Genomic DNA, 13825 nt, shown 5'->3' with positions numbered 1-13825 from the left:
TGCTGCCCTCGCCGAGTGGAAGACAACACACAGGAGCAGAAGAGGATGATGGGAAAATCTTCCCATTTTCTGATCATCTCCTGAGGGGACACACAAGTGGCAGTGACAGGGTTAGCAATCCTGCCTGAGGGCCACTTCCACATCAGTGATGAGGAATAAAGGAGCGGAGGGGGAAAAGTCAAACAGAAGAAAGCGCCTGGAAAAGATGTTTTTTTTTTAAATGTGGACCATTTTTTTCAGCCTTTATTGAATTTGTTACAATAATGCTTCTGTTTTATGCTTTGGTTTTTTTGGCCAAGAGGCATGTGGGATCTTAGCTCCCTGACCAGGGACCGAACCTGCACCCCCTGCACTGGAAGGTGAAGTCTTAACCTCTGGACCGCCAGGGAGGTCCCGGAAAAGATGTTTTTATGTTCACTTATTACATGGAAAAAAAAAGAGCCAACGTATACAGCATGAAGATATATGTGTCTCAGAAAATTTATCCTCATGAACCTGTTTGTTCGAAGGGAGTTATAATTCAAGAATTGCCAAATGGAAGTCATAAAATCGGGATGGGGGTAGGGAAAAGGGCCACCAAGGGAAAGGAAGTAATTATGTGGTATTTCTTCTCTAGTTTCAGATCATTGGGAACTTAAACTTTTCCAGCAAGTCATTCATATAAACAGATGCCATACTGAAATATGATTGTGTAAAAATATAAAACTCCTAAAGTATGATGGCAATAATATTTTCAGAAGAAAACATTAAAGTCTGTAATATCAGAAAATACAAATAGGATCATTTTGAGCAGTTCTGTCTATATAAACAGCAGTTGCAAACAATGGATGTATACTAAAGAACAAAGTGTTTGGTCTGCACATAACTTAGAAAGGGGTAACATTTCTGAACACTGACTTCGTAAGAAAACATGAAGGACATCTTATACTCAACAATGGTTAAAAGGAGGAAATCACTTTCTGAAGGATGCAGTGGGAGGAATGCCAAGGCCTTTGTTTTAAACCTGCTCTTTTTTTTAACTTGCTCTTAACCGTGTTGGGATGTGTTTACACTGCATGGGGTTTCCTGCAGAATCTAGCACCAATAGATGGATCAGATTTTGTCTTTGATCTGAGTCCTTTATGTCTTCAGTTTTGAGTGTATTGAGGTATGTTTTCTTTGGTTGCTGTTGTGACGGATGTGTAATAAAAAACTAATATTTACAACGCTTAAACATTTTAGATTTCAGTGTCAACTCTTCACATAAAAAAATTGGAAAACTCTTAAGAAGCATGGGAGGGTTGTTACTTCCTCGCATCTGTCATGAAACTGTTTTCGATACACAGCACAATTAGCCGGTTAGCACAGCTGTATGCTTTCTGGTCCAGAATCTTCCCCGTGTTCAGTGGGGAGGCCAAGCCCATGACTGCCGTGTCGGCGGTTCTCCACGCTTCACAGTACTGGTCCACAAGACGGACTCCGTAGGTGCTGGAGCCGTGCCAGACGACCTTCTGGGGCCTACAGAGGAAGTTTGTTGTGTTACTTTTTGAAATGACCCTTCTTTGTGGCATATCTTGGCAAGGAAATCAGCCTAAGTCTAGCGAGTTAAGTCAAACTCCTGAAATCTCCGCTCATCACTTTTCTGTCTGTCTATCACTGTTTCCAACTTTCTGAACACACTGCATTCCGACCATATCCAGTTTCTACCTGCTCCAAGATCATACTCTCTGCTTCTGTGAATTTGAGCCTTTGATGAGTCCCCTTAGTCTAGAATGGCCTCACTTCCACTTTCAGCGATTCCTTGTCATCTTTCAAAGTCCATTAAATGACCCAACTTACAGGAAGCCTTCCTTCTTCTCACTGCTAAGGAATGATGACTATTTCCTCTGTGCTCCTACCATCTTAGCTGTTTCTTCATTTTCCAATGACAATATCATGTCTAGAATGGTAGCTAGTCTGTGTCTGTCTTCCCACAGACTATAAGCTTTGAAAAGGGAGGAGCTGTGTATGTAGGTTTATTACTGTGCCTTCCAGGCCTGACATCAGGCCTGGCATACAGTAGACAATGAGGAAAGATTTACTGAGTTGTTGTATTCTTAAAAGCATACATAATTTTCAAAGAATTAGAGTGCAACTCACAGGAGAGGGTTAAAGAATCACCAACAATAGCATTACTTACCACTAATTAAGTGCCTACTGTATACTAGATATTCTCACACTTACCTTTTTATTCTCACAGCATTATTATGGTATGGATATGATTATTCTGCCCATTTGACAAGTGAGGCAACTGAAGCTCAAAGAGTGGAAGTGCCTTACCCAAGGTCCCATATGAACTTACTGGACCCAGGTCTCCTAACTTCAAGGCCAAGCTCTCTCCAAGGCCTCTGGCTGCCTCACTGGGGTTTTATCCTGGCAACACCTCAGAGGAGTAGCTGATAAGGGCAGTCCATTGTTAGACTGTTTCCTAAAGCTATCTATCATATGATATACTTCAAAGGCTTCAACCTCTACTTACCAGGAAGGATCTGTCATTACATCTCGGCCATCAAAGGAATATATTGGAACGTGTGTATTGAACTGACCTCCGTGGCCAGAAAAAATTGAGTCCCAATTATTAAAAAGTACTTGACCCTGTGGAGACAAAAATGCTACATTAGAATCATTATACAAACAGCTTACAAGTATTTATCCATTCTTCAAAGCTTGGAAGCCCCCAACTCTAATCCCATATCCTGGACAGAGTGAGAACTTGGGAAATACTTTGGTTTGATTTTATAATCTATCCTTGGAACCCTTTCAGCTTTATGGCCTTATTTCTTGAGGTAATTTCTTTTACTATATGTGCATAATGTCTCTTCCCCATCAAAAACGTGTTTTAGGTCTTTATTATTGCTATTTTAAACATTGTATAACTATATGAAAATGAAAGTGTTAGTCGCTTAGTCGTGTCCAACTCTTTGCGACCCCACAGTCTGTTCATGGAATTCTTGAGGCAAGAATACTGGAGTGGGTTGCCATTCCCTTCTCCAGGGATCTTCCTGACTAGGGCCTCAAACCCAGGTCTCCTGCATTGCAGGCAGATACTTTACCATCTGAATTACCAAGGAAGCCTTTATAATTATATACTGAGCTTCAAATTTGTGCTAATATACACATGGGTGAGGCTTCCTTGGTGCCTTAGATGGTAAAGAATCTGCTTGCAATGTGGGAGACCTGGGTTCAGTCTCTGGGTTGGGCATGGCAACACACTCCAGTATTCTTGCCTGCAGAATCCCCGTGGGCAGAGAAGCCTGCAGGCTACAGTCCACGGGGTCACAAAGAGCTGGACACGACTATGCACAGCACAGTGGGTGATGTGGAGACGAATCTCTCACTCCTCTTCCTTCAGTTATTTATAGCCTAAGAATACAGACAATCTGAGTGGCTGAAATGGTAGAACAGACCCTTGGAAGAGGGGATAGGAAGTGCTGTGTGTGGGGTCAGGATGAACTTGCCAGGCTCAAGCTTCCAGGTTGGAGTACTGGGATCACAGGGATCAAAGGGTCTCAAAGTACCTTTAAGATTTGGCTAGGAGTCAAGACCCAGGATGTGTGTGAGCAGCATTAGAGCTGCTCTTCTGTAGCCTTAAAGGAGTAGGCTATTTCCACTGTGCAATGGAGGGTGCAGGGAGGCCCCGCCTTGCCAGTGAACACGGGCACAGAAATACCCGAGGGAAGCAAGCCAGGGTGCAGGACCGTGGTTTGGTGCCACTCAGGCAGTTCTCTCCAGAAGGCACCCTTGGGTGGAACAAGAGCCCTGGACGTGCGGATCAAGGACACCAATTCCAGTTTATAGTTACTCTGAGTGAACCGTTTCTCCCTGTAAGCCTCGGTCTCCCAACAAACTGAGAAAAGAATAACTCCCATTTTTATTGGAAGTATCTATTAGAACAGATATGAAGTGCTTTATAAACAAACAGGAAAGCTATATGAATGAAAGAGGTTATTACTATTCCTCCTGTTTGCTCCAAGGGTCACAAACTATCTAAGCAGGAAGGGCTATTGCAAATATAAGGGGACTGAGGCCCAGAGAGGGAAGGTAACCCACCCAAAGTCACACAACTAATCAGGGCCTCGAAATAGCACACTTCTGAAGGTGTTAGGAGTGGCAACTGCCTTATAGTCCCTGTGGAGATGGGAACCATATTTAGTTTTACCTTGAGGTTCACTATTGGAAGGCTATATCTCTCTGCTTTCCTTACAACTGTGGAGAGATCTTGCAAATGGGAGGATAAGAATGCTCGGTAGGTGGACAACAGTCCTGCAGCCCTGGCCTGCTGGAAGCACTGGAAATCAGCTCGAATGTCCCCAGAAAACGGCGTGTTCAGAGCAACCAAGTGTAGCTGCAAAAAGTGAGAGAAAAGACAGTGCAGTTGGAGAATTGATAGCAAACTCCAACTCCCATAACCATCACATGTTGCTAATAAGATCCCAGACTCGCTGCATTGGAAGGCACGCTGGAGGTCACCTTGTTCATCCTCTACCTGACACTGGGTTCCCAGCCCAGGTGTGACCATCTCCAGTGAAGGAGAGTCCAGGTCTCCCAAAGCACTCTGGTTCAGCAATCTGAACCGCTCTAACTAGTAGACATTTCTTATTAAATGTATGAGAAAAACAAACTAAAGCACTTCAGAGATCTGAATTCAGCCTGCAGGCAGGCCATCTGTTGGAGACTTCTGGGTCTGCCCGTCATTGAGTTTCTAGGAGCTTTTTAAGCTGGCTTTGGTCCTAGATCTCAGAGGTGCGTCAAACTATCTGCCTCCTGCCCTTTCTCCCACCTCCTGAGTAGGTCTGGGGCTGATCCTGGGGGACCAGAGGAAAAAGTCATTGAAAGGAGAAGGCCGTGACATTTATTATGAAGACTGTTGGGACAGACTCTTAGAAACCAGGGATCACACAATAATTCTAGCTTCACCTTCCTGACACCTTGGTCAGTAGCCCAGATAAAAGCCATTCTGTTATCTTCTTCCTCCACACTTTCTCTCCCCAAACCCAGCCTTCTTCCCCAGCCCTTTCTGCTGTAGCCTCTGAATTACATTTCATAATCAAGAAGCAGTCATCCCCCTCCTCAACCTCATGTCAGAAGCAACTTTTATCTCACTAGCATAGAGCTGGGGAAGCACAGAGCTGGTGCAGGACCTGGGCCCAAGTCCCCAGGAAAGAACAATATCTTAAACCCATCTTCCTCTTCTTATATGTCTGAAGGCCATGGCACGTGAGGGAAGAGGCCCTCTGGTCTCATCACCCTCCGGCCGCTGTGCCTCTGGGGACTATACCCAAGGGCGGTCACAAGAGGCTCCACGCGAAGGCGCTTTCCTAGCGGACACCCAGGCAAGGAGCAGCGGTAAGAGGGGCTTCCCTGCCACACCTCTGACCCCATCACTACCACGTCCCCTCGTTAAGGAGACGCAGAAGGAGGTCTGGAGCCATGGCTGCTTCTGAATGGTGGGATGGGGGGCTTTTGTGTTCTCACGTTCCTGTATCTTTAACTGCTGGACCACTTCTATAATGAATAGCTATCATTTTTATGAAGACAATGACATTTCAACAATCAAATGTTAAAATAGTTATTTTGTGGATAGTTTTGTAAAATTATGTGATTATTTTCTTCTCCATTCTTTTTATTCATTGTCTAGACTTTCTAAAATGGATATGTATTACTTCAGAATTTATAACACACTATTTAAAAACTTTTTGTAGCTACTGCCCTTATGTCTCCCTGCATAGCTAAGCTTTTTGAAGGGTTACCTATACTTGCTTCTCTGTTTCCTCACCCCTCACCTACTCTGCCACCACCTAGAATCTTGTTGGCGTCCCTCCATGCTGCAGAAATGCTTTTCCCTAGTTTTTCAATTTGAACAACACCTTTTAGCTCTTTCCATGGGCCTCCTGGCAGCATTTGACATTGTCGGCTTCTACCTTGCTTGGCATTCTTTCCTCTCTGGCAATAGCGTCTCAGTTTCCTTCTCATATTTCTCCGGTCAGTGCATTTTGCCCCTCACAGTCCAGTCTCTCCTCACCATATAGATTCTCTTTTAGGAATCCTTCCGTCCCCAAGACAGCAGCCATGGCTTTACTGAAGACTCCCAAGTCTTAGACCCACTGCAGGGCTGCAGACTTTCCGATGCTGCTTCCTTCTGGGGGTCTCCACTCAGGTATCCTACAGGGCCTGCAGACTCACCACGCCCCACAGGATCCCCTGCTGGGCAGAGGGAATGTGCCCAGTGCCCTCCAAGTTCACGCCTTGTGCTCTGAAGAGTGTCCCCACAATATTTGGTAAAGAGTGGCCTTAGGCCATTCCATTTCATTCTCTTGGCTGCTCTCGATTTGGCTAGGAGGGAGTCTGAGCCCTGTGGACTGCCTCTCCCAAGACTCTGAATGGAGCCAGGTAGTACTGGGCCCTGCAGCTGAAGATCACATAGAGCTGGGGCCAGGATCAGCGCCATGGCAACCCTAAGCTGTGTGCAAGTCTTGCAGAGGTAACCTATGTCTGTGTCCTTGGGTGGGGTGGAGAGGAGGCAGGAGGAAAGATGTTTGCAGAGGCTGGTCTGTAGAGACGGTGGGACAGACTCAACAGGGACAAGAGTCCCCAGGCCTTGTTGTGTTTCCTGCAACTGAGGTTCCGGCAATTATCTAAACAAACTGCATACCAAGCATGGGGCCTGGCCCATGGCAGACATACTTCTGGCGTTTGTAGAGTGAACTCATGAACGGTACTTACTGCAGGTCTGCCGTAATTGACATTTGAAATAGATGCCAGCGAAAGTTGAGGCTGATGAGGCTGTCGGGTAAAAAGAGAAAACAAACATCCTGAACATGCATTCATGCTGTTCTTCACTGTACATCAAGGTACAAGTGCACTGTTTCCTCAAAAGCTGTCTTAAACAGTTTGTCATGGTCTTTGGACCACACTTAACTGAAGAATTTCATGCATGAATGAAAAATGATCCTCAGAAAGGGAGCAATATTCTCAAGACTTTTAGAAAGAGCACTGAACCAAAAAGCAGAATTCCCATGTTTTACAAAAAACTCATTCACTTCATAGAGCAAGGCACCTCTTCAGAGCCTCAGTTCCCTCACATGCAAAGTGGGAATGATAGTACCCACCTGAAAGGGTAGCTGTAAGGTTAAAACAGTGGACAATGCAAGTTGTTAATGTTCTAATCAGGTAAGGAAGTCTCAGCATCAAATATTAAAGGGTTCTTCTAGATTGCTTATGCCAACCATGTCTTCACAGATCAGTAAACTGATGCCAAGAGAAGGGGAGTCCCTTGCCCAAGAGGATTCATCTGTGACACAGGAATGGCAGGTCTCCAGCCTCTGGGTCCAGCGCCACCTCCTCCACCCCTACCCGCCCCCCGCCCCCGCCGTCCACTGTGAGAACGTTCTTTTGGCACTTGGTAATTTCTGGGCTTCTGCCAGATAGTGAACCCTGCAGGGCTGGCTGTCGGGAGTCAGAGAGCTGGATGCTGGATGCCAAGGGGACGCAGTCAGTGTTGGTGACTGCAGGAGCCAGAAGCAGGCGGGGAGAGCACTCACATTGCTGGAAAGCGCAGGGGGAGGAGGGCTGTCGTCCGGAATGGGAATCAGTTCTCCCAGCTTTAAGGAAAAGAGGATGTTGAAAATGAAACATCAACTGGAAACTGTTTGTGCATTTTCAAATCAGAAAAATGGCATTTACAGGAGTAGACTGTGATTTTTAGAGGGTACTTGGAGACAGTCAGTTAAAAAAGGGGTTTAAGAATTACCTGTAATTTTTTCCAACCATCTCTGACCCGAATGAAAAAGTCGGTGCTGTCCTTCAGGTAGATGAAAGTCCCTTCTATGACCAAATGTGCTTTCTGTAACATGTCATCCATGTTGCTAAACGTTGTAACCTGTTAGGTATTTTAAATACCAAACACTGCGGTTACCATTAGAGCAATGGTGCGATTTGGAAGCCCAGCCTCTTTGTAAAGTCACATAGGAGCCATCCCCTCCCAGTCAATGAAAAGGTTATTGTGCCACAGAGATATATAACTTCATCAATGACCAAAGGACTTTCCTTTTGATCAAACAAAAACATTCATTACCTTGAAACGTAAATCTCATTTACAATTAGAAAATTAAACAGAGAAGATAATATCCTGTGAGCTTGAAGACATTTAAAAACTGTCAGTGGAGCTGGCTCTGCTGGGCATTGGTATCCGTAAAATCATGGGTAGGTTCTGCCGCTTCCATTGGCGTGAGCTGCAGCATTGTTACATGTGTTACGTTAGCTCACGCTGCCCCTTACAGGGTTTCAAAAGTGTTTTCATTTGGATTAAGAAATATACACAAGACAGTGACTCTACCTAGGTCCTGAACCTTTTTTTTTTTTGCCTGGCTGAGTAGTTCCAATAATAAATAAATAGAAGAAAATAGGGGTCTATAACTTCTCTGTCTAGACAATTGCCAAAGGTTAGAAAATCATCTTGGCCTCTCTAGGCACAGACATAAAAGCAGGAGAAATCTATCAAGAAGTATCAAGTCTCAGAGAAATACCAGACAAGGAAACTCTTATTATTCTTTTCAACTGAGAAAGAATATAAAAACTTAATTTTTGCCTAGCTTTGAAGATAATGACTTTGTGCATTAAAATGACCCAGACATCCCCCAAAGGCACCAAATATCAAAATTTCATCAACTGTTGGACAGTTTTTCATCTGGCAGCCCAAATTTCCAGCTAAAATCTATCAGAGACCAATGTACATTGCCAGGACTTCTGACACCCTAATGAGGCATTTGTTCCCCTTTCTGTGCCTCACAGTAGTCCCCGTGTGTCATACAGAGTGAGGCGATCCGCAGGGCAACGAAGGTACGAGAGACATTCTTCGGTAAAATGGAGAATGCTGCGTCACCCAGGGGAAATGTGACCAGCACAGGGTCTCCCGTAATGCTGTTTACACTCTTGTGCTTGTGTTTTTTGATGTAATACAATTGGCTCTTGTGGAACCTAAATCATAAGTGATTTTATCGTCTGCATCTTTTTACTTACTAAGTCACCCAAAGAGACAATATCCTGTTTGTGGAATTATACCAATTCTGTTGTCATGGAGGCCCAACTCCACCAGAGAAGGTGCGCCAGCCCCTAAACATTGCGGCCACAGTTCTAAACAAACTCATCCAAAGCAGAAGGATGAAGACTCCCCGATGATAATACTGACCAGGTTTCTGGATCCGGGAAGCCCTGGTTGTCCTGGAGGGCCAGGTGGGCCTGGAAGGGCCACAGCTAAGATAAAGCAGGAAAGAGAAGTTACAGAAGAGCATACTGTCTGCAAAATGCCTCTGATGTTAGCCAATTACTGAGACAGTGTTCAGCACCCTGCTCACAACGCTGCAAACACAGCACCTTGTAACTGAATCTTAGGAGCTCGGTGCCCAGCTGTGACTCAGCCACATGTGGCTCGCTCAGGGCAGAGCTGAGACTCTTAACTGCAGCCCTGAATGAGGTCACGCCTAAGACTTCCCAGTTTTGTGAGTGAATACATGTCTTCTGTTTCTGTTGTTTGTATAAGTCAGTCTGAGTTGAGTTTTCTGTCACTTGCATCCCCAAATGCCCTGATTCATACAACTTACTTGTCCCAAGAAACAAACAGGTAATTACTGAACAGAGGAAGAAGACTCAGAAAAAAGAGAAGGTGCCAAGCTAGAGGAGGGCAGGGTAGGGCAGTGACAGGGCCCTTGCCTTCCAGCCAGGAGACTGAAGACCCTGATTTGTTGATTCTGAGCTGCGTGAGCTTGGGGAAGTAACAAGCTCTCTGAACCCCAGCTTCATCAGTGAAATATAAACAGATATTTCTTCTTCACTAGCCTATGTTGAGAACTGAGAAAAATACAAACTAGGAATGTGCTTTGCAAACTGTATAGTATCCAACCAGAGATTCTTAGCTTTTGAAAAGTCAAAGTGCCCTTAAAAATCAGATCAAGGCCCTCTGTGATACAAGATACAGATCATGGCCCAACAGAGATACACACACACACACCTTTCTACTTAGAATGCTAGTGGGATGATAGCTCCCTGAGGCACATCCTTGAATTTCCTAGGAGTTTACGGTTCCCAAATGAATAGCTCTTACTTTAGGCAAGCACAAATATCTTTACAGCTATTTTGCTGTTCTCCTTCTATCTTTCTAACCTCTTGTCGCCTCTCAAAATCTGCAAAACGCTTGGCAGGGTTAAGGATATTTGTACAAGTCCCAGTAAAACTTGGGGCTTCCCAGGTGGTGCTAGTGGTAAAGAACCTGCTTGCCAATGCAGAAGTTAAGAGATGCAGGTTCAGTTCATCCCTGGGTCGGGAAGATCCCCTGGAGGAGGGCATGGCAACCCACTCCAGTATTCTTGCCTGGAGAATCCGTATGGACAGGGGAGCCTGGCGGGTTACAGTCCATGGGGTCGTAAAGTCAGACAGGACTGAAGCGACTTAATACAGCAAAGTAAAACTACTGCATGCGATTTTTCAGGTTGTGCACACCAGCCTGCAATTCTGACATAGGACCTGGACATTCACACACAGGTGGTGAATGTCTCTAGTGGAAAGAGGGCCTGAGGACTTGATCTGGACCCCAGCCATGCCTCTTCCTAGCACCTGTGACCTTGAGTTAGTCTCTCAACCTCTGTGAGCTTTGGTGCCTTCATCCATAAGATGAGTTTTATAATCTTATCCATTTCACCTTCCTCCTGGTTGCTGTGAAGACGAAATGGGATAATGGATACGGGAGTGTTTTGTAAACTGTGAACCGTCACATACTGTGTGAAGGGTAACTCTTTCCAATGGAGCAAGGAGTCCTGGGGCCCCGAGTTTAGGGCTACTGTGGACAAGAGTCTCTGCATCCTGCACTCACCCTGCGATGTCCTGCCACCTCTTGCAATTCCCGTCTATCCCTCAAGGTTGTCTGGGCACCTATGGGACCAGCACCCCCGCCTGCTCCCGAGATCTTCCCCTTCACCTCTAGGACCGTTCAGGCCCAGAAGGAGCTGCCATGTTCTCATGTGATCCCACCTCCTGGCCACAGGGGACTGGTCCAAGGTTGGGCATCTGGCCCAGGACAGGTCAGTCAGCATCTGTCCCCACAACATCCCCATGCCAAGGCTTTTCAAATGAAAGCTGAGAAAGAAGGCCAAGATCTGTAGATGACAGTGGAAGTTGTAGGTTGTCGGTATTTCCCACCATGCAGAGGATGTGGTCTGTGGTGAAGAAGCATGAAGCTGTGCTCAGAGAGAAGCTTAGCAACAGACAGAGAATCCTCATAGCGACTGAATCCCTGGTCCTGGCTGTATCTGAAGTCTCACTGCATGCCTTCCCCTCCAGCAAACGGATTGTTCACCCCTCCTTCACATGCAGTAAGCTTCCCTGTTACTTGAACTAGTTTGAGTTCCATTTCTGTCGCTTGCCCCAGCCAATCCTGTGTAAAGTTCTCCCAGATGCCCCAGACACTGCAGGCTCTTCCCAGCTGTGCTTCCGCCACGCCTGGCTCATGCCGACCCAAGCAACAAAAAACGAGGTATTCATGCTATTACTGCCGTCTTCCACCATAAGCACAGTGGAAAGAATGTAGGCTTCAGAGTGACTCTGACCTGGGTCCTGATCTGGTGCCACTTATTGGCTCTGTGACCTTAGAAAGGTTCCTAAACATCTCTGGGCCTCACTTTCTTCATCTATAAAATGGGGATGCTAATACTTTCCTTGAAAGGCTTTGTAGGAATCCATAAAATAATGTAGGAGAGTGACTAGCAGATAGCCTGGCACTTGGTAAGTATTCAATAAATGGAGATTTTCTTCTATTTCACACATTTTTCATTTGAGGAAGTGAGGTACCAAGGGGTAAAAAAATTTTTTACATAGAGGGTTAGAATCAGTGCTGGTCCTCAAGTCCCTTTAGGCCCAGGCATTGACAAAGCAGCCAAGAAGTTTCCACCCACACATGAAAAGATGTCCAACATTATCAGTCTTCAGGGAAATGCAAAGCAAAACCACGATGAGATATCACTTCACAAGAATGAATGATGGCTAGAATAAAAAAGATATAATAATAACAAATGATGATGACAACAAGGAGAAATTGTAACCTTTGTACACTGCTAGTGGGAATGCAAAATGTTATAGTCACTTTTGAAAACAGTCTGGCAGTTCCTCCAAGGGTTAAATATAGAGTAATCACATATATTGGGGTTCCCTGGTGGCTCAGACAGTAAAGCGTCTGCCCGCAATGCGGGAGACCCAGGTTCGATCCCTGAGTTGGGAAGATCCCCTGGAGAAGGAAATGGCAACCCACTCCAGTACTCTTGCCTGGAAAATTCCATGGATGGAGGAGCCTGGTGGGCTACAGTCCAGGGGGTCGCAAAGAGTCGGACACGACTGAGCGACTTCGCCTTCACCTTCAATCACATGTATGACCCAGCAATTCTACTCCTAGGTCTAAACCCAAGAGAACTGAAGGCACATGTTCACATAAAAACCTGTATATAAATGTTCACTGCAGCATTACACATAGTAGCCAGAAAAGTGGGAATAAATGTCCATCAGCTGATGAATGAACAAACAAAATGATACACGCTACACATGGGGAACTCTAAAAACATTGTGGTAAGTGAAAGAAGCCCAAGGTCACATTCTGTGGGACTCCTCTGGTATGAAATGTCCAGAATAGGCAAACCCATAGAGACAGAAAGTAGATCAGTGGTTTCCAAGATCAGGGAAAGATCAAGGTTTGAAAACAGGAGTGACTACTAATTGATAGGATTTCTATTTGAGAAGATGAAAATGTCCTGCGTTAGGGAGAGGTGAAGCGGCACAGCCTTGTGAATATATTAAAAACCATTCAGTCGTCCACTTCAGTGAGGGAATTCTTTGGCATGCAAATGATATCTCAGTTTAAAACAAAAGAAAAGAAAGAAGGCTCAATCCAGGAAACAGCCTCTGTCAGACAGTGTGGCTCCGACATGCCACCCAGAAGTGGTCACTCACGTACTGACCTGCTCCTAGGATAGCTGGAGGTCCTGGTGGTCCCGGGGGTCCTGGTGGCCCAGGGGAACCAGGTGTCCCAAAGCCGGGTGGCCCAGGCAGGCCAGGAGCACCTGGGGGTCCCTGTGGCCCGACAACGGCTTCCCCTTTCTGGCCCTGCACGGTAACAGAAGAGAGGAAGCACTATCAGTCACGAGAAGCCTGGTCTTTTTGGCAGGACCTTGGTAAGAAGTCCGTAAACTCCCGCTACTGTTATCTTCGTCCTCAATCCCGGGCACAAGCTGGGTGGTGGGAGACTTAAAGAGAGTGGCCTAGTCGTTTTGTTGAATGACAGGAGAGAAGCCCAGGGAGCCCTGGACTTACAAGGTCCGATGGAGGTCATCTAGTTCAGCCTTGGCATTTCACAGATGGAGAAACAGAGGCCCAGAGAGGGGTAGGGCTTGGCCAAGGTCTCAGAGCAAATCGGCAGCAGAGCTGGGAGGAGAATCCTGGCCTCCTGGCTTGCTTTGTCTTGCTCATGGCAAGTTCCAGGCCCCTGACGGTCAATGATCTCGTCATAATCTCATTGGAGACATAAACTGAATTTCTTTCTTGTGACCTGGAGGAGCTTCTTATCCTAAGAAGACCAAGCTGACTTAGGGGCTCCTTGTCTGATGAAATTTCAGAAGAATCATATAGCCACTCTAAAAATATCTTCCTCACCTTTGCTTCTGCCTCTATCATCTGACGTGTCTACCATTAACAACTCTTTGCCTTGAGCAGATTTTCCACCACTGGTGTGAATAAGGCGATGCAGCGGGTGACATGGAAGCTACCTGCATAC

The 13825-nt window shown here is 45.8% G+C and overlaps 1 protein-coding gene across 2 annotated transcripts in view; it reads right to left on the bottom strand.

The window, feature by feature from the left end:
* Nucleotides 1–391: 391 nt before the first annotated feature.
* Nucleotides 392–13825, bottom strand: part of COL15A1 (collagen type XV alpha 1 chain) — a 101399-nt gene continuing 87965 nt past the window's right edge. For both annotated transcript variants that reach the window (XM_043891509.1, XM_043891510.1), the window contains 8 exons: nucleotides 13014–13158; nucleotides 9206–9270; nucleotides 7769–7897; nucleotides 7560–7619; nucleotides 6742–6801; nucleotides 4178–4363; nucleotides 2498–2613; nucleotides 392–1497 (listed from right to left, as the gene is read on the bottom strand). In XM_043891509.1, coding sequence (XP_043747444.1) covers nucleotides 1284–1497; nucleotides 2498–2613; nucleotides 4178–4363; nucleotides 6742–6801; nucleotides 7560–7619; nucleotides 7769–7897; nucleotides 9206–9270; nucleotides 13014–13158 — 975 coding nt within the window. In that variant the 3' untranslated portion in view covers nucleotides 392–1283. The remainder of the gene's footprint in view (nucleotides 1498–2497; nucleotides 2614–4177; nucleotides 4364–6741; nucleotides 6802–7559; nucleotides 7620–7768; nucleotides 7898–9205; nucleotides 9271–13013; nucleotides 13159–13825) is intronic.

The sequence above is a fragment of the Cervus elaphus genome, chromosome 29 (assembly GCF_910594005.1).
Source record: "Cervus elaphus chromosome 29, mCerEla1.1, whole genome shotgun sequence".
NCBI classification, from domain to species: Eukaryota; Metazoa; Chordata; class Mammalia; order Artiodactyla; family Cervidae; genus Cervus; species Cervus elaphus.
Note: the sequence above shows the minus strand (reverse complement) of the source record. Positions and strands in the feature narration are given on the sequence as shown.